We start from the raw sequence: 20,416 nt of genomic DNA, 5'->3' as shown, positions 1-20,416 counted from the left end.
GTTCCAATCGCCGAAACTTCCTTCGATACTCGGCGTTGGCGGAATCATTTTCTGCGCCGCGTCGTCGGTTTGAAAGATATCGTCGAAGTTTAACATGTATTCCGGATTCATCATATTCTTTAACATCGCTGATATAGCAGACCCTTCGTCGTTACTGTTCGTCGGGGTTCTTTCCTTTTTCACCGGCTTCGAATCAACTGATTTATTTTTCTTTGATTCTGAAATAAGAACCACAAAATGATTAGCTTTTTTCGACAAAAAAGATAGCTTACAAATATGACATGAAACTGTTCATAGAAAAATGTTTATATATTCGAAAGAAATTCGAAATACTCACCACTCAGCCGATGGACCGCGCCTCCATCTCTCTCTGTGATCTGATAGGCTTCCATTGCAACACAGAAGTTTTAAATTATACGTCTTTTAGTCAAAACTCACTCGAAATATAACTTTTCGATTGAAAATTCACGAGTTTCCTCGAATGTAAACTGCACAAAGCTGAAGACAAACTCGAAATGTGTTTTGTGGCAACGCGTATCTCCTAGATACTGCCATTAGCAACCCGGCGTTGCTACGAAACGTGTCATCAATCTTCATGGACACGTTTATTTTGAGGTCATTTCATACCAATTCTTTTTTTTTAAATCTACAGTAACTTAGAACAGTATTGCATGAATTGATTATTCTTTTCATTTTCAAAGAAGGTCCTTGATACTGTGCTACTAGAGCCTTGCAATTGAATGACTCTCATTGTCCATTTCCACAGTCCATAAACTGATCAAACCATTATCAATGAAAAGTGGCCAGTTCTGGCCCGTAGCTCAGAAAACCTGCTTTTGCTGCTTGGCATATTATTTAAAGATTTATTGCTTAGCTCGGCAAATGACGAAGACTGCAATCCTTTTACATTTCGAGTTACTGGCAGAAAATACCTATTTTGAATGGTCAAACTTACACATATCAACTCTAGACTAACCCATACGTTCGAATCCAACTGCCACGACCATAAATCCGTCGATCGTTTCAAAATTCTGATATTTACAAAACCCAAACGATTTTTTCAAGTATCAAGTATATATTCATTTATTCATCTGATTATAAAAAGTATTTTGAGACATGTATTAACACGCACACACTCGATCACGAGCACTCACTCTCTATGACATGAATTCAAATCTTTCCGCTTCGAGAGGATCATCATTAAATAGAAATTCATCATCGTGATAATCATCCATACAAAAATCATCGAATTCTTCGATTTCTGGAAAATTTAGAAATTCATCATCGTGATAATCATCCATACAAAAATCATCGAATTCTTCGATTTCTGGAAAATAAAAACAATTCTTACAATAATTTTGAATTGTGTTGTGGTGGAGCCATGAAATTAAGAAAAAATTTTTGAAAAATTGTATTTAGGTGTATTCTGAGTGTTGAAATCAGGAATGAAACGTGCTAACAAGCTACACCATTTTCTAAACAATATTCTTGGGGAGAAAATTCCGAGGTCACGCGGCCGAAAAAGGGGGCAACGCGACCCCCACGCTCCCCTAGATCCGCCCCAGTAACTATGGGTTGAAGATCATATTTTTACAACAGGGAGGTACACCCCCTGGTTAGTTGTATCCCATGTTCCAGATGGGTACAGAGAGGCACTAAACAAACAACCTGAAACTATAGCACAAAGTGTGCATCATATTTACCATCTTCAAAACCGGCAGGTATTCCAAATTGTTGAACGATAGCTGGAGGCAGTGGTCCATTCTCATCTATAAAATCATCGTCATCTTCTGAAACAATCACCATATCATTACGTGTTGATTCAGGAATAGGAAAATTTTTCTCGTTTAACAATGAAATTCTGAAATTTCATGAAGAGTTTGTGAATTTACCTCCTAAAATCAACATGAGATCTCGATCTGGACGGAGGTAAGATCGCGATAAGTTCACCGGACAAACAGTTATATTGCTGTGAAATGCTGTATTTTCTATATCGATTTCTGTACCTAAAAACAATACCAATATCGATCGTAAAGTCAAACGGGACCCAATACAGCAGCTCTGAGATTCAATTCAAGATTTGAATTAAGTTCATTTTCGATTAATTGATAATAAACTAACTCAAGCACCAAATCTTAACTCATAACCCTGCAACTAAAGCCAAAGTTGCACAGTTGTGATGTAAGTCCGAAAGCGGTGTTAAGTCTGAATTTGTTAGAAGCGCGATGGCGTTAGACTAGTCAATCATAAATATAAGCCATGACTGCACAACTGGCCCTGGGTCTTGAATAAAAAAATCTGTTAAAACCTCTCGACGGACAAATACTTACCACCTACAATCACCGATAGATGAGGTCGTCCTTGCTTCAATGATTCTGTGCTCAGTAATTCAATTGTGTTATTATTTAGTTGACTGTTTCCACTGATGTCCAGTTCTTCCAGTTTTGTACAACATTTTGCTAACTCCGCTATACCTGAACGAAACATAAAATTAATGATGACGCAATATTGATATCCACAGGTAACAATTACAATGTGACTCTACATTTAAAACATTGAAAATAGGAACTGCTTTTAACTCTATAAGATGATTCAAATTCAACCGAGAATGGTGCAACTGGATCTGAATTCTTCTGAGTTTTAATGCATAATTCAACCAACTTACTTTCAAGGGTTATCTCAGGACAAGCTCTTATAATCAATCGTTTTAGATTTCCATTCACAGCTATAGCAGATAAATTACCATCTGAAAACTATTATTCATAATGACATCAAAACAGCTTTAGTAATCTCGGGTCAAGTCAGATCCTAATTGAAATATTTTGGGATGTGTATACATGTACAAACCCGCTTAATCCAGATTTTGGTCTATTCCAGACAATATTTTCTGTCCATTTGTTCATTAATGGTGCATGAAAATTACTTTTAATCAAGATTTCCCTAAACCAGATGAATTCTGTTGGTCCAAAATGATCCAAATTAAGCGGATTCTACTCAACTGCCAAATTGGATATCGTTCTCAAGGCAAACAAATCTAATCCTTAATGAATGACTTGATCAGACTTTCTACTTCTTATTTACCCAACTACCACTTACCTTTTGTACGTAACTGACATTCAGATATTGAAGATTAGGACAATGAGACAAATAACCTAATCCTACATCGGTGATATTCTGATGACAGCCCATTATATCTAACACACTAGAAAACATCGAAAATTTCAACATGTAATTATAGACGTTCATATCAAATTCATCAATAAATGAGTGGAAATATTCACCATAGATTATTGCGTTTGAAAGCAACTGAGCGTAAAACGGCATCATCTACTGACTTGTTGTTTGTGAGGTAGAGACTGTCCTACAATGTTCACACAATAAAACAAAATAACAATTTACTCGTTTATATAGCGTTTGACTACAAAATAATCACAGCATTTTACATATGAAGGTACAAGCTTTCCTAAAAGATACGTTTTAAGATTTCATTTAAAAGCATCGACAAATGAGGACTCTCGAATACTGGAGAGTAAAACATTCCATAGCTGGAGCACTGAGCTTAAAAGCTCTACTGCCAAATGACCTTTGGAGACACTAATACATAATTGTAGTTTCACTAATACATAATTGTGTAGGAATCCTATTTCTTCACTTCAAAGTCATACAAATAACTGAACACTTTGAAATAACTGGTATCCACAGGATTTTAGTGATTAAGTACAGTAGACACCTCTTAACTCAAATACTGTCAAGTCGAATAATCCTTTTGGCGGAGTATACTGCATTGTACCTACAAGGTTTTTAAGCGAGCCGACTTTCCTTAGACCAGTAGTTGTGACTGTAAAATAAATCACATAAAAAATTGTATACAAATCGCAAATTTAGATTCACTTCATTAAATGACTGAATAAGGATAAAACTGACTTTCATGGAAAAAGCCTCCGATCTTCAGGACTTGCAAATTTTGCATCTGAAAGAAAAAGCGAAATGAGAAATTTGCAAAACGTTGATGTTTTTCGATGAAAGTAGTCATTTGTCTATTGTAAATTACCTGTTCGATATAATCAAATGCTTCATCCATGAGTTTCATACAATCATTTATAGAAAGATGTTTTAAATTCGGACACTTTTCGGCCAGTTTTTGTATGGCGACTGTTTGCAGCTAAAATATTCAATCAAAACCAACTACTTTGTTAAAAATTCTTGTTCCTGCTCGAGGTTTAGATGTAGAAACTATTTTGAAAATTGAGTACCTTTCCGCAGGAATCGAGGACAATTTGTTCGAGGCAAGGCCCGGCCATATGAAGACACTAAAATAATCCAAACAAACCGTTTTTAAAACGTTTGACAGTTCCAACTATATTTTCAGCAATTCTAGCAGTATAATAAATTCACCTGTCCTGTTATCCTCATGTTGTCTTCCAAATTCAAACTACGAAGATCTTGACAGTTTTTAAAAAGCCACCACAAACTAAAAATAGCACGAATATAACACAGCATTATACATATGTGTATATGTAACAAGTGGATTCTCCATTGAAGAATTCTTACCCTTTTTCACTAACATCATAACATCTTCTCATTATTATCGACTGAAACAAGACCAAAATGCGTTTGAACTTTAGGAGAAAAAATTTGCTGTATTGATTAGTGAATATCATAAATTGATGTAGGCATCAATCTGCAGACTGGAATTTTCAGACATTCACAAGTGTGAACGATCAGTTTTTGGGAGTGTGTTATGCTGCTGATGTCTTACCTCTAATTTGCTGCATTTTTCTGAAAGTACTTTAATGGAAGTATTCGTTGCATGAAGGCCTGATATATTCAAATGAGTTAGATTTGAGCAGTGATCACCTATAAAACGTACAATAACGAACCATAAACCGAAATTTATTAAAATCATTATCAATATATGCATCATCACTACAGCTGAATGAATACTTACCAATTAATGTTAAAGCGTGATCGGATAACATTGAAGAACCAGTCACATCCAGTTTCCTCAAATTGTTCGTTCTGAGAAGAATCTGCTTGAATTGTCTGTCAGTAAAACCTGTTCAAGTAATAACCGATAGTAGTATTTAAACATACGCGATGCACTAGCATAAAAAACCATATTAAGTGAACTGATACACACCGCCGAACCGAGGGTTCAAACCTTGTAACGATAATTCATTAAATGATGACCAGGATTGCAACGATAGAGACCTCCACAATCTACAAACTGCAAAAACATCTTTTAATATTTCTGTCGAGTAAGAGCAAGTTCCACATTTTCATTGAGATTTTTGACTCTAGAGTTCAACTTAGTGACCCTAACATGGAACAAACATCTCAGTTTGTTATCTGATACAGAGTGCGTTATAACAAGTGTCCACTGTCCGTATCAGTATTTTGTTTTTGAGATATCTCATGTTTACTCCATTTTCACTCATATTTACTGTATTTTTACCTCTTTCAATAAGAATTCTTTCCCGTGGAGTCAAATATGAGAATATAATTAGCAAATCATCAGCGTTTAAATCGGTGATTTGTAAACCAGTGGCATCTGGTTGATCGGATACACCCGGATCAGCAGCAGCAGATACAGCAGCCGGAGCAGGAGCATCAAAGTGATTGATCTCCGGTAGTTTCACTTTGTTTGTGATATCTCTTCGTTTCTGTTCAGCGTGATGAACTCTTAAATGCCTGAAAACAAAAAGGTACATAAAGACAAGAATATGACCATAGACTCAGGTCTATGGTCATATGAGACTAGCATAAGATATTTGATGAATTTTGACATTCCTCTGAAGCCTCATCTTTAATTAAGAGGATGTAATTCGACTAATTTTGATTGGTTTATCAATGAATTATTGATTTACCTATGCTGGAAGTAAAGTTCGTCTGCAGGCGCCGTCAATGCTTTCAGGGCGCCTTCGCTTGATTGAAACGTTACAAATGCAATTCTGAAAAACGAAATTTGAAGTCTCAATAACTTTCAAGAATGGAATCATAACCAGGGATATATTGCACAGTCGTGACTTAAGTTGAAAAGTGGTCTTAGATCTTGAGACTGGTCTTAAGTTGGTAGATTGGTCCGCCGCTCTTAGTCTAAGACTGACTGACCTTAAATCTAAGCCATGACTGTGCAACTGTTCTCCACAATATCAATAAATAAAAGAATCATTGATTTTACCCTCGTGGTTTATGAGTTCTGTGATCTTTAACGATGTAAGTGTGAACAACTTTTCCGTAACGACTGAAGAAATCAGCTAGTTCGTGCCACGACGCCTGTAACAACAATTCAGCAATAAAATCAGATTTTAAGAAATCAAGATTTAATCAAGATTTGTGAAGGGTCCATACAGATCAGTCATTCCCTGATATTAGGGCTCAGAAGTTTTAAAGGAGCTTTTAAAGAGAGAATTTCGTTCCCAGGAAGCGTCTGCGTCTTTCAAAAGGAGTTTTTTAAGAAATCAAGTTGTTATCGATTATCGATGCACTGACCTTAAAACTAACATTTCCTACAAATATTTTCGGATTATTATCTAATTGTTCGATGTCATAGATATTGCGATCCTCACAGAGGCACGGCTGGTTCGACGAACTCAGTACTGTTCTTTGACACTTCGTACATTGTATTTCTATATCTAACACTTCAGCATTCCACAACATTGCGTCATCACTTCGCTGCTGCTGATTGATGCATGATGTATTAATTGCTGCTGCTGCTGCTGATGGTGCTGCAGCTGCTGCCGTTAATTCTTGCATAGCGTCACATAATGAATTCAGTCCAGCATCAGATTGATGAGAATTATTCAGATCACGCAACTTTTCCATTTCAAGTAGACTAGACTGGTAGCTGTGCAGCAGGCTGGTTGACTGGTGATAATAGTGATTGATGCAGCTGGCTGACAGGACAGTGACGACACTGACTGACAGTACGAAAATTGTAAATAACCCTTCTTGACTGACTCAGACTGTCTATCAGTCAGTTCATTTCAATGACAATGAATCAGTGTTAATTGTTCTAACAAAAAATACCATTCTATCATCATACAACCTCTACAAGGATGCAGATATCATCAATAAAGAATGGGATAGGGTAGGCCACAATAAATTTAATTGAATTTGAAACGCCACATTTGGATCACGAATCGCGCGATCTGAAAATAATCCAAGATGGCAGCCTCCAGTCGGACGTCGAGATTGTTTTCCAAATTTCGCCTGAAAAAGTTCGAATTACCCGAAAAATACAAAGGAGGTCGCATTGAGAAGATGTGTAAGTTATCGATCTATATTTCTTTAAAATGAATTTAATGATTCTTGCGTAAATTGGAACCGATATCTGGATTTTAGTAACTAATTCAATTCAATACTTTATTCGATTCAACTCTAATATAAATTTCTCGTTTTATTGATCACACTAAAATGTCGGCTTAAAAATTTTCTGAAATTTCTTTTAGACGATTATCTGTACACGATGTATAACGATTACAAAATGGTGGCTATCGAATGTAAAGACGACATGCGCGGGAACCCGTTTAAGACGGCCTGCTACCTGACCGGGGTCGCGGGACTCGTGACGCTCATCAAAACGAACCCGGACGAACAGAGTTTCAGAGACGGTTTACTCCGCAACAAACTCGAGTTATTACTAATCGGCGAACCGATTCGAAATCCCAAGTCGGACGAATTCGCGCAAAACGCTCTTAGACTGTACGACCACGAGAAAATTCGCCGGTTCAATTTGGGCGTCGCTTCGGTGATTTATCACGCGGATCACTCGAAGCACGTCGATCTATACGAGGCTCGCTGCGAACCCCTGAAACGTAAATGGCTCGATTATAAAGATTCGGTGATCGATGTCGGAATATTCGGACGATGGATTTGGTTGCACGAAACGATGAAAGATTTCGATATCAATCCAAACGAATGACCGTCGACGGATAATGCCGGGAAATAGATTTCTGAAAACTGTGCGAAAAAAGTGTTAAAATAGTGTATAATAAATGTCGGAAAATTAGCAAAAAGTGATTGTTTTATAATTTGTTTATTTCAAATACACATTGAATAATTCGTGATAAGTTTATTCAATATAATTCAACAGTGGCTCCTTGGATATGATAGGTTGTAATGAGATATTGTGGGATTCGAACCTCGCCCGCAAGAGAAAATAAATGTAGACTGGTTACTGGTTAGATCGGTTACCGGTAGACTGGTTGCCGGTCTATACCTTCAGTTTTTATCTAGATGTTGATTTGTCAAATCAATTTACCAAAGTAAATTCTGCGCATTTATCTACTTGATTTATCAAATCGATTCAGCTAATCAATGCATTTATTAAAATGATTACTCAAATCGATTTGATAAATCAAGCAAATTGCTAGTGGGGCGATTTGCTTGATTTGTCAAACTGATTTGAGTAGATTTACATGGAGAGTAAAGATGGCGGAAAAGAATCAAGTCTCCCAGCACTGGTTACTAATCCACGCGTATATCCAACTGCAAATCGATTTATCAAATCAGCGAGACAGGTGGATTTGTAAATCCAAAGCGATTTGCTTATATAAAAACGAGATACTTCCGGGTTAAAATGGCGTCTCATCGAATAAGCGATGAATAAGCAAAATATTGCCGAAGGGCACTTAAATTTTAGACCGTACAAACAATGTATTGGGCAATACAGTCTGGATTCGCCCCTGATGGCTATAGTGACAATCAAAATGATTGCTAATTTCGTGATTACTCTTCGGCAGCTCAACACTCGCTTCTAACCGGTCAACAAGTGTTAGTGTGTCCGGGTGGAAGTGGTAAGCTGTATTGCCAATATTCAATTATCATGTTTTCCGGATATCCTCGTCTCCGCACAATGTTGGTGGGAATATTGGGTTGAAAAAAGAGGTGGATTGCAAGATAACAAAAACCACTGACTGGTGAACTAACAAGTTCAGAGTAGCTCAACAGATAAAGAATTTCAATCATATTTATTCTCATACAGTGTACAGCAATTTTACAAAATGCCAGGTTTGTGCTCGAGGAATTATAACGTAAGCTCCTCAAACACGTGGACTGTATTTCAAAAACGGACGTATAAACTTATAAACTAGAGTTTATACATCCATGATCCAACCATAGACTCTAAAACAGAAACGTCTATGGTCCACAACCATGGACTCTCGAGTCCATGGCTCCCCGCACTAAAACCAGAGATAAACCTGGCCAAATTAAAATTAAATTAAATAATTAATTAATTAATAATAATAATTAAATAATAATATATATAATAATTATATTAATTAATAATTAATTAATTTAATCAGATTTAATGAATCAATCTGATTTACATTTTTACTCTTTGAAATTTGACCCGGCAGATTGAAATTAACTGATTACAAATTTCATTGATTTATGAAATGACCCGACCGATCAGGAAAAACAAGGCATCATTTTTAGCCTTATAATAATGACTAAGATTATTCAGTAATAAAATTACTAGCTTTTAATATCACATATCATGCAAGATATTTCAAGGTTTTTATTCAAATTTCCACTGCAACTGTCAAGATTCATACAATTTGAATCAATAGGAAAATAACAAAATTACACAAAAAATTGTAATAAAATGTTATGTAATTTGATCCATAAAACACCGACAATTGGGACTAGTCTGAATGTCTAAGACTATTAATTTGACATTTCATGATGTCACCGGGCATAAGTGATACTTGATTATTTCATGAAATATGAAGCATTCTATCATATCAACTATTCAGCAAATGACAATGTAAGAAAGATTTCTGTTTATACAAAAAACTGCAAAACATATCTCCAGCATATAAACATTAAAGCTGGACATAAAACCACAAATTCATTCAAATAATCAATCTCTAATTTCATTTCATTAACATTATTTTTACAAGAAAACTGAAATTTGCAAACTTTGCTTTGTATTCGAGGAATTATCAGTTCTTCGTTAACCAATGGGTGAACTGTATTTGAAAAAAAAAAACAGTTCAACATAAAAGCATTAAAATCAGAGATAAAACCTAAAGATTAACTCTGGAAAGCTTGAGATTAGCTAATCAATCTTTATTTTCATTAAAATTAAAATTATTTTCCAAGAAACTAGTTTTACAAGATAACTAGACTTATCTAACTTTGCCCGAGATTTTAAAACATTATCAGTTCGCTCATTTAATACAACGTTATTTCAGGGAAAACATGACAATAATTTTACTATCGATAACTAATCACGTTTATAGCTGTTTAAAATTCTTTCTTAAAAAGAGTAAAATGTATCTCCCAGATATTATCCCTAAAACAGTTAACAGTAACAGCATTGATAGGGTGTGATATATAGGTAAATGGACGCATGATCTTTCATCAGTTATTTGAAGCATTCTGTCGAAACAGATATTCTTTAGCGTGTTTGATTTAGTTAAGGTTTATGGTTATTTGTTTTGTTTATTACTGAGCCGATAGAATGCTTAAAACAACAACAGAAAGGATCTCAAGAGGTTGGGAAACACGGAGAAGGTTGTTCTTTGAAAGAAGAACCTTTAATAATTGGATTAAGTTGATTAGAAAAAATGCCTGATGATGAAGGCCCTATATAGAGTTTTTACTAATTGTTTGTTGGTTTTGTTTATTTTTATTATAATTTAATTTGTTTTTTTGTTATGTATTCTTTTAATTGTTTTTTATGTATTTTTCTTAATCATGTTCTATGTATTTTGTACTATTTATTACAATCTACATCATCAGGAATTTTTTATCGGTGAAATTATGGGCTCACTCAAAAGTACTACAAATTCACTGCTGCACCTAAATAATAGTTTATTATAAAACACCCCGATTAGTATGAAAGCCACTCAACCTTATGATATGGATGACAATGAAAGAAGTTAAAACAGCTATAAACAAAATTAAAACGATCAAAATCAAGTTCAGGAGTTCAAACCAATAACGTTCCAACATCCTTTATTGCGTTTAAAAGTTGCAACTGTTTAACTGACTACGCTCTCCCTTTTGATCATTTTGAACTCATGTTACACATCAGACTGATTTGTAAAAAGGTGATACGTAAAATAAATCAATACTTCACATATTTTACTGTTGTTGCTGCTCCTGAATAAGTGTTTATAAGATACGCATTGTCTCTGCTGCTCCTGAATAAGTGTTCATAATATACGCATTTTCTGTGCTGCTCCTGAATAAGTGTTTATAAGATACGCATTGTCTCTGCTGTTCCTGAATAAGTGTTTATAAGACACGCATTGTCTCTGCTGCTGCTGAATTAGTGTTCATAATATACGCATTGTCTGCGCTGCTCCTGAATAAGTGTTTATAAGATACGCAAGTCTCTGCTGCTCCTGAATAAGTGTTCATAATATACGTATTGTCTGTGCTGCTCCTGAATAAGTGTTTATAAGATACGCATTGTCTCTGCTGCTCCTGAATAAGTGTTTATAAGATACGCAATGTCGCTGCTGCTCCTGAATAAGTGTTCATAATATACACATTGTCTCTGCTGCTCCTGAATAATTGTAATAAGACACGCAATGTCTCTGCTCAACCAATTGTAGAAGAAATCCATCATTGAGCGATAAACAGATGCTGCAGTTAAATTCAAGTTGGATTCATTCTGCTGACTGTTTTAATCAGTAGATTCTAGATGGTTAGTTGATCTTAGTATGGGCTTTTTCTCATAGATTTGATTCAGCTGAAAAGAGTTAAAGAAAATATCCTGTATTGAGACAATATTTCATATAACATTAATCATAATAATTTCCATGTGAATCAACTGACCTTCAAGATCGCTGAGTATCGGCTAGGATTGTCTTCGTTGGTTCATGAGTTAAATTCGTTGGACTCGTCCGTGGTATTTGATGAGTTCAATTCAAGTTGTACCTTCTATGATTACTGTGTTCATTATCGGCGAAGTTGGTTGGTCTTGAGTTTCATTCGAATCGGCCCCTTCTGTGCGCTGTTCTCTAATCGGCAGATTTCTGATGATTTGTCGACCTCAAGCTCTTGTTTGAGTTGGTTTCCCTTACAATCCTACCACACCTGCCTCGAGCGAAACAGGCGTTTTTTTTTTAATCGGAAATCGAAGTACAGATATAGTTGTGTGATCGGCGGTCGAGTTTACAGAATTTTTTTTCTTTAAATCCAAGCACATAATTGGAAATTTCTCTGCCTATTTTAATATCGAGATTTTGGATATCTATATTACAAGGTTAATTTTTTTTTCTGCCTATTTCAATACATCAAGATTTTGGATATCTATATTACAAGGTTAACTTTTTTTCTGCATATTTCAAAAATTCGAGATTTCGGATATCTATATTACAAGGTTAATTTTTTTTTCTACCAATTTCTATACATCTAGATTTTGGATATCTATATAACAAGGTAAACTTTTTTTTCTGCCTATTTTTATACATCTCGATTTTGGATATCTATATTACAAGGTCAATTTTTTTTCTGCCTATTCTATTACATCGAGATTTTGGATACTATATAACAAGGTTAATTTTTTTTTCTGTCTATCTTAATAAATCGAGATTTTGGATATCTATATTACAAGGTTAACTTTTTTTGACGCCTTATAAAACGTTACCATTATGAAACCTAAACAATGTTAACCATTCAGCGTCATTTTACAAACGACAGCCGTAAATCGATGTGCAAAACGTCACAGGTCTATGTGTACACAAACCAGCTATCTGGCAAAATATTATTGACATAGATGTAGAATGGCTTCCTGTGATTATATAATGACCTATATTTGAACGTAGAAATGTTATATTGCATTGAATATCATTAGAAGACGTATTGTAATAGTAAAGGATGTATGATTATATCAGAAGCTGCAGGCATAAATAGAAATGATAAGTAAATCGGATTATTCGGTTAAATTGCGGATGTATACACGATTTCGAAGTCTGATATAAAAGTCAGATCCTGACGTGGGCATGCCGGTGGAATGACGAAGCTATCTACGATGTGTGTAGGGCCGGCGTGAATTTCATCAGCGGCTACAAGCGGTCAAAATGAAAATGTGTAAACACATAATTTCAATATTCAAACGTTTTAGAAAATATGTTTGATATTAGGAGTATGCAGGTTTCGTGAGATTAGCAATTTATAATAGCATAGCTGTCATATACGGCTCCGCGTCCTCTGATGGCATGTGTATTAGGTGACAATTCAATTCAATTCTTTATTGATCCGTATTACATTGAAATTCCGGGATAAAATTCCCAAATTCAATAAATACAAATTTTAAAATAAATCAATACAACATACATGACACACGGGTAATTCATACAGAACAACATAAGCATGTTATTTTAAATGACAATGTCTACTTCAACCCACCCAGACTCAAGACTCTAGGATATCGAGTGACAGCCAAACCCGTCGCCCGGGCCCGGGGACCGGGCCGGCTGGCTGGCTAGGCCACACGATATGCTCGAAGTCATGATGAAGCAGACATCAGAAGAGCTCGTTCTTCAACCATGGAGGCAATGAAGTTGCAGACCAGCTTAGAGGCATAAGTAAATGAAGTCGGTCGCAAGTTCGCAATCAATTATTGAGAATTTTCAATAAAAAAATTTAAACCACTACTAGAGTCGAAGAGCTGTATCATCTACCCAATCGCCAAATCTCATCATTCCCCAAATTTATTAAAACTTCGATTTCAAATTTACAATTCCACATTAGCTTAGCCCAGAAATTCTACATTTTTTTCGCAGGCGTCAAATAATTTTCTAAAATTAATTTTCTTGTTTCTGCCTAATTTATTACATCGAGATTTTGGATATCTATATTACAAGGTTAACTTTTTTTCTGCCTATTTCAGAACATCTAGATTTTGGATATCTATATTACAAGGTTAATTTTTTTTTCCTGCCTGATTTATTACATCAAGATTTTGGATATCTATATTACAAGGTTAACTTTTGTTCTGCCTATTTGAATACATCTAGATTTTGGATATCTATATTACAAGGTTAACTTTTTTTCTGCTTATTTCAAAACATCTAGATTTTGGATATCTATATTACAAGGTTAACTTTTTTTCTGCCTATTTCAAAACATCTAGATTATGGATATCTAAATTACAAGGTTAACTTTTTTTCTGCCTATTTTAATACAGCATGATTTTGGATATCTATATAACAAGGTAAACTTTTTATCTGCCTATTTCAATTCATCGAGATTTAGACATAATAAACTTTGAATCATTCCCACACCTTGATAAATCCAGAATTCAGCAAAGTCTTTTTAAAGATTCAAAATCCTTCGCACAAGAGCCAGAGTTACACGTCCTGTATTCTTTTGATATCAACCAATATTAAATTATACAATTGTCTTATCAACCCCTATGGTTTGGATTTGAGCACTTTGATGAAGATACTGAATTAATCTTCATCGTACATACCTAATCAGTCAACTAATGTCCTCTATGATTTAAATCATCTCGGACAATATGTTATACGGGGCTTGAAATTTCTACACGAGAAGAATTTCAGATCCGGTACAAATTTGGATTGATCACTATTTCAAACTGCTAATTTTGCATCAGAGCTTTCGATATCTAGTTTGACGAACCCAGAATTCCCTAAAACCTAACTGATTCAACAGATCCCACACACATGTGGCCCAGTTAGACACGACACGACACTGCACGATACAGTCGTCTCATCCACTACGCTATTTTTTGAATAATTTTCGCTTATATTCATTATATTGAATTGATCTTAATTAATCTTCTAGACATCTAACGCAATCCGTTAATTAGTAATCATACTAGCTTCATTTTAATTGTCAGTTGAATTCATCACTATTTGAATTCAACTTCAGATAAAAGCACATTTTTAGTGGTAAATTAGAAATTCCCTTAGTTGAATTGCTATTTTCCGTAATCTTTATTTCCCTTTCACTGTGTGTAAGGACAGAAAGACCTTGTTATGACTGGACCTCCCTGGTGCGGTGCGAGTCATGATGCTGGAATATAGATTGAAGGAGAGGGGTTAGTAAAAGAGAGCTATTAGCAAGAGGAATAAGACTTAAGGTTAGGATATCCTGTCAGAATAAGGCTCTCAATCTGACATACACAGTGAAATTGAAATATTCCCCCTTCCAAATTCAGGAATGTATTTTGCACAGATTTGTTTTATCTCCCTTCGATCGGAAGTAAATCTGCGTTTAATGATTTTGGCAATATGTATCAAATCTAATACAGCTGTATGAAGACACAATAGGTTCAATTTAGATACAGATAAATAAATGTGCTCAGATACACATGTATCAGCTTTAAATGTCCATGGACCTGAATTAAAAATATTTTCACATAACAATTGAATTTACCTTAATTGTAGATATCTAATTGGTAATACGTAATGAGTAATTCAAGCTATATTCTAATTGTCAGTTAAACTATATGTATTATGCATCACTTGACACACAGTAATGCTTTTAGATATTATTTGAATCAGTTAGGTTTCGGTAAATTTTGGCAATATTGAAGAGTCGCCGTAAGTCCGGCAGTTTGAGATGCAAGTACTGATCAGTCGATGAGACTGATTCAGATGTGCTCATACATATATCAGCTATATTTAAATTGTCAGTTTAACGACATTTATATAATGGACCTGTATTACGTATAGTTTTTGATCTTACATGAAATATTGATTGTGGAATCTTAATTGTGGATATCTAAGCCATTTGTTAATGAGCAATTTGTCCTAGCTATATATATGATAATTATAACGCAAAACAAGGCATTTAGTATGGCTCTGGGGAATGATTTGAATCAATTTAAGCTTTGTTTCATTCTAGATTTGTCAAAGTGCTGAGACGTAATCATAGTTTCTAAATGATCCACAGTCCATAGTTTTCCCCATATTACACCAGATCTAGCCCTATACACTATTTTATATATCTTTCCGCTGAGAAATCCATTAATGCAATGGGTAAAGCAGCACATAATATATACTGTAAAGTGCCTGAATGTTATAATGTAAATATAAATAATAGATATGAATAAATGTATCAATATACTATTTGTAAAAAAAATCTATTAACCGACGATAAAGTTTAATTGATATATATCTTTACAAGTAAAGCCAGCCTCAATGTATACGGGGCCCTAAAATATCTACACCAGAAGAATTTCTCGTGAAACATTTTAAGATATTGAATGATTGCTAATATCTAAGCGATTGGTTAATTAGTAAATTGTCCTATCTCTATATCTTGATTGTCAGTTAAACAATAGTCATATGAGGCCTGAAATATCTACGGTACATTCGAAAAATTTCAAATGTCACATAAGATATTGAATTTACCTTAATTGTACATACTTGAAAAAATCTGAATTAATAACTGACCAATCTTCATTTTAATTATCGGCCAAAGTAGGCCTATATTTATAAGGGACCTCACTCATTGATTTCGTCTAATAGTGTAAATAAGCAATCATTGCTCTAGTTATATTTCATTTTACTATCAACAATATACCGGCCACAGAGCCTCAATAAAGTAGTGCGGAGATGCCGAGCTTGACCAGCGTCTCTATCCTCTCCAGTGCCTATGCAATTTGCTCCAGGTATGAAAAATCAACTTAGCTTTATGTCCCAGTATGTATGCATTCCTGTTGCTTATGCAGAATAAGGTCAAGACTGCCAGGTTCAGTTGCGGCAGGTCTTTCGGTGGTTGGTTTATTCAAGGTGGAGTCTTTTGTGGGCACTTCTGGTGGGTAGATTTTAGGTTGTATCAAGCCTTTCCAGATTAGGTTTAACTGAAATGAGCAAAAGAATGATATTCTGTAGTTACACAATCCTTTCTGTATCAAACATCGTAATTTACATGTGTATCAACTTAACTTTCAATATTGCCGAGTTCAGTGTTCCTTTTTTGGCATCGTCTTCGTTGCAGTCACCTTCAGCATCTTCTTCTTCATCTTGGGAGTCCTGAAATGAAAAAAAAAGAGAAGAGCGATGAAAACCTGGTACGGAACTTTAGCAACGGACTTTTTGCGCGTTGCCAATTTTACAAAACTGAAAATTCAAACGATTGAATTTATGTGTTAATACCAGTTTATTTTACGTCTTAATCAGTTGGATAGCAGGCACAGAGTCTTATGATAATTAGTTACAGTATACACAGAATAGAATCGAATATTATACTACTTGATTACTCATACTTCATCAGATCGTAACTGAGATTGTCCTACAATGACTTTTCTTTAACTACATACTTAATACAAAGGCCTATTTCTACAAACAAATAATCATTAGCCGTCATTTTAGATTAAATACCTAATCTATAAAAATTGACTCTCAGTACCAAATGTACGTGTTACATAAAGGTCTGATTTCTCAGCTAAGCCTAGGTACACATTTATGCCAAAACATATATAAGATTTAACTATGAAAAATGGATGTAACTCACCTGAAAATTCAAACGATTGAATTTATGTGTTAATACCAGTTTATTTTACGTCTTAATCAGTTGGATAGCAGGCACAGAGTGATCAAATCTGTGCTGCCAAAAACCAAGTTGATTAAGACACTCCCATCAAGAAATTAGTGACCAAAACTTCTAGCGATTGGTTCATCCAAATCTTAATGACATATTAAGACACTAATTACCTGATGAGAGCTAAACTAGTTGCGAGGGCAGGTGAGTTGAGAATTGTTTATATTGCTATTACATCACTTATTCAAAAATAGTGCCAGTTCGCTAGGTAGACAAAATACTCAATAAACAAGACAGCCTACTTGAGCTGCCAAAACGGTATCCGGGTAAAAGTGACAAAGACTAAGGGTGAGATCCATTAATGGACATAGGAAAAATCTACAAATATGTTTTCTTAGCTACAAATGACCTGGCAAAATATTTATTACAATATTTAAACATAAAAACACAATCCGCAGTTCCAGATAAAAATACTCCTTGCTAAAGAACAAAACTAATGTCCGAAAGCTTTTCAGCTCTCCGTCGCCGGTCACGTGCCGAGAACACCAGACAAAGAGCCAGCCAGGAATATACTGCCCTCTACACGCCCTCACACAGAACACGAAAACCAGGATGACGACGCCTTACTTTCACCATTTACCGACAGAGTGTGCCGGGTGACGTCAGTAACTGACAAACCTATCAAATTGCCCAAGCCAAAAATAGGGCAGCGCAACTGGATTGCCCACACTAGCACTCAAAGGAAGACAAGACTTAATCCATGCCCGAAGCAACCCACAGGGAATCAATGAATACTAACACTCAAAGGAAGTCAGGGAAATTAATCCCTGCCCGAAGCAATCCCTTAAAAGGAATCAATGAATGCTAGAACGCAAAGGAAGACAAGACTAAATCTTTGCCCGAAGCAATTCCTGAAAAGGAATCAATGAATACTAGTAGACAGTCCAGCTTTACCACTCCATTTTTAACCAGTGCATTCGGACCGACTTGCCCGTCATTGACATCACCCAGCACACTCTGTAGATAGGTGGGGAGAGTGAGGCCTCGTCATTCTGGTTTCCGTGTTCCGTGTGAGGGCGTGTAGAGGGCAGCCATTTCCTGACCGGCTCTTTGTCTGACATCCTCGACACGTGACCGGCGACGGAGAGCTGACGCTTTCGGACGTTAGTTTTGTTCCAGAAAACATTGAAATTCGACAGAGAAATCAGCCCTGAAAAATAAAATGCGTTAAAACCTGAAAAATAAAACGGATTAATAAACACGGAACAGTACAGGACAGCACAGAGACGAACAGTAACACATAAAACATAAAGACGTCGTTCCTCAGGAAGCAGGAACCGGAGCAGGAGCGGGAGCGCAGCGAAGATCGCCAGGAGGAGAATCCACGGTAGCATGTTCACAGTGTGAGAGAGCTGAGATGAATGGCCTATGCTTGTGTACACCGTGGTCAGCCGGTGACGTATTCAATAGCGCGTATAAATGATATCAACAACTCTGAAAAACCGCAATTGTGTCTCTATTGTTGAATGGATTTACATTATGAAAGGTACCACCGCCGGGTTGAATACGCGCCAGTAGTCAGCTGAACAATATAGTGGAGGAACTTTAATAAGGCCATGAATGAAATGAATTACTTGATTCCCAACAGCTTCCTAATTTATCAGTTTATAAGCCAACGCCTGTTTTTTTTCTTAAATTCTAGAACGAGGAAAGCGGTCTATTTGCGTCATTGGGGGAAACCCACCAATACCATGTATTCATGATTAATCATCATTCATACTGATCACGGAATCCCACCAATAGACAGATTTTCATTTAAAAAAATTCCTTGATTTAATTGAGGGGATCGAGACATATTAAGCTTTTTTAAATACTTGGAGCACCGATCCTCTGAAATTCTGCCAAAAACTTCATGCTTAACACTCATAATTTGAAAAAAAACAAATTGTTTTCTTTAATTTTGATACTGGACTAAACGGTACATCATCATGTAAATTTAGGAAAGTTCATATTAGAGTTTCGTTTCTTGTTCCAATTTACTCTTATCCCATTTTTGATTTTGGTCAAAGTTAATTATAGAAAAGTCTTATTTTCGTTTTAAAAGCTTTTTATCGATTGTCCCTTGATTGTCCAGCGCCGGCAAGCGAGTACGGTCATGATTTTCCCTCGGTATCTGTTGGTAATTAGTATGATGAAACCCGGAAGTGAAACATTTAGGTCTGTCTGCAGAGTTTCCAGAACCTGTCATGTCAGGGCCCAAGACCTGACATGACAGGTGGGACCTCAGGTGACAGGTCGATTTGCTAAAATGAAAATCGTAATGACTGAACCGATGATAGACGATTAGAAGATATGAAAGGCGCGGATTTAGAACAAATGATAGCCGATAAGAACACATAGAACATATCGTAGTGCTTTCTGAATATATTATTCAAAAACAAAAAACAAACTATGATGTGTTATAAATTCATTTAAGAATTTATGTTTGTCCGTTTATAAAAAGTTGTTGAACTATATCGCCTTATAATAATAAAGATGGAATGATTGTGAATTATTGGAGAACATTGAACGAATTGTTTACAATTAATTTATTTTTTTGTAACACGAAACATAAAAATATCAAGATCAGGCAAAATGATACCAGTAGTGCCTTGTAATCATAATCAGTATTAATAACAATCATTAAGATTAGGCCCTATATTATTATATATTATTATTAATTACTCGCAATATAATTAATTAACCAAGTGTACATACAATTCAAAAACATTTCAGTCCAAGCTTATAAGTTGACATAGATAAATTAGACATAACACTGATTAATTAGTGAGGCCTCACACGGCAACGCGCGCCATTTTGCAGAGCTTCGGGACCTGTGGTGACAGGTCTGCATTAAAACTGATGAAATGAAGAAAAACTTTAATTTTTATGGTCTCTT

At 35.4% G+C, this 20,416-nt stretch overlaps 2 protein-coding genes across 3 annotated transcripts; one reads left to right on the top strand and one right to left on the bottom strand.

The window, feature by feature from the left end:
• Positions 1-1,090: 1,090 nt before the first annotated feature.
• LOC141899479 (putative RNA-binding protein EEED8.10) lies at positions 1,091-7,088 on the bottom strand. Of its 2 annotated transcripts, none has more exons than XM_074785828.1 (20): positions 6,493-7,088; positions 6,182-6,276; positions 5,868-5,951; positions 5,456-5,691; positions 5,141-5,227; positions 4,949-5,056; positions 4,760-4,857; positions 4,552-4,592; positions 4,396-4,471; positions 4,254-4,310; positions 4,052-4,162; positions 3,925-3,970; positions 3,795-3,838; positions 3,282-3,361; positions 3,097-3,202; positions 2,666-2,753; positions 2,331-2,474; positions 1,893-2,006; positions 1,704-1,790; positions 1,091-1,327 (listed from the first exon to the last, which is right to left on the bottom strand). In XM_074785828.1, exons 1-20 carry the CDS (start codon positions 6,823-6,825, stop codon positions 1,158-1,160), a joined length of 2,205 nt encoding a protein of 734 aa, XP_074641929.1. In that variant the 5' UTR covers positions 6,826-7,088; the 3' UTR covers positions 1,091-1,157. The 2 variants fall into 2 exon arrangements, with proteins under 2 accessions (XP_074641929.1, XP_074641930.1); XM_074785829.1 differs by having other exon boundaries at positions 1,704-1,787.
• A 63-nt stretch (positions 7,089-7,151) lies between these two features.
• On the top strand, positions 7,152-7,999 carry LOC141900297 (mitochondrial import inner membrane translocase subunit Tim29-like). The gene is made up of 2 exons (XM_074787117.1): positions 7,152-7,267; positions 7,452-7,999. The coding sequence occupies exons 1-2, from the start codon at positions 7,168-7,170 to the stop codon at positions 7,922-7,924; spliced, it is 573 nt and encodes a 190-aa protein (XP_074643218.1). The 5' UTR covers positions 7,152-7,167; the 3' UTR covers positions 7,925-7,999.
• Positions 8,000-20,416: the final 12,417 nt, after the last annotated feature.

Source organism: Tubulanus polymorphus, chromosome 2 (assembly GCF_964204645.1).
Source record: "Tubulanus polymorphus chromosome 2, tnTubPoly1.2, whole genome shotgun sequence".
Classification (NCBI taxonomy): Eukaryota; Metazoa; Nemertea; class Palaeonemertea; order Tubulaniformes; family Tubulanidae; genus Tubulanus; species Tubulanus polymorphus.
This window is presented reverse-complemented; position numbering and strand designations above follow the sequence as displayed.

Excerpts from the sequence above, each read along its gene's own strand:
- LOC141899479 (XM_074785828.1), bottom strand. The coding sequence starts at position 6,825 with ATGGAAAAGTTGCGTGATCTGAATAATTCTCATCAATCTGATGCTGGA. Across the intron at positions 2,754-3,096 it reads ATGTCAGTTACGTACAAAAG|TTTTCAGATGGTAATTTATC; the intron begins GTAAGTGGTAGT and ends TATGAATAATAG. Across the intron at positions 2,007-2,330 it reads TCTATCGGTGATTGTAGGTG|GTACAGAAATCGATATAGAA; the intron begins GTAAGTATTTGT and ends TATTGTTTTTAG.
- LOC141900297 (XM_074787117.1), top strand. The coding sequence starts at position 7,168 with ATGGCAGCCTCCAGTCGGACGTCGAGATTGTTTTCCAAATTTCGCCTG. Across the intron at positions 7,268-7,451 it reads AGGTCGCATTGAGAAGATGT|ACGATTATCTGTACACGATG; the intron begins GTAAGTTATCGA and ends AATTTCTTTTAG.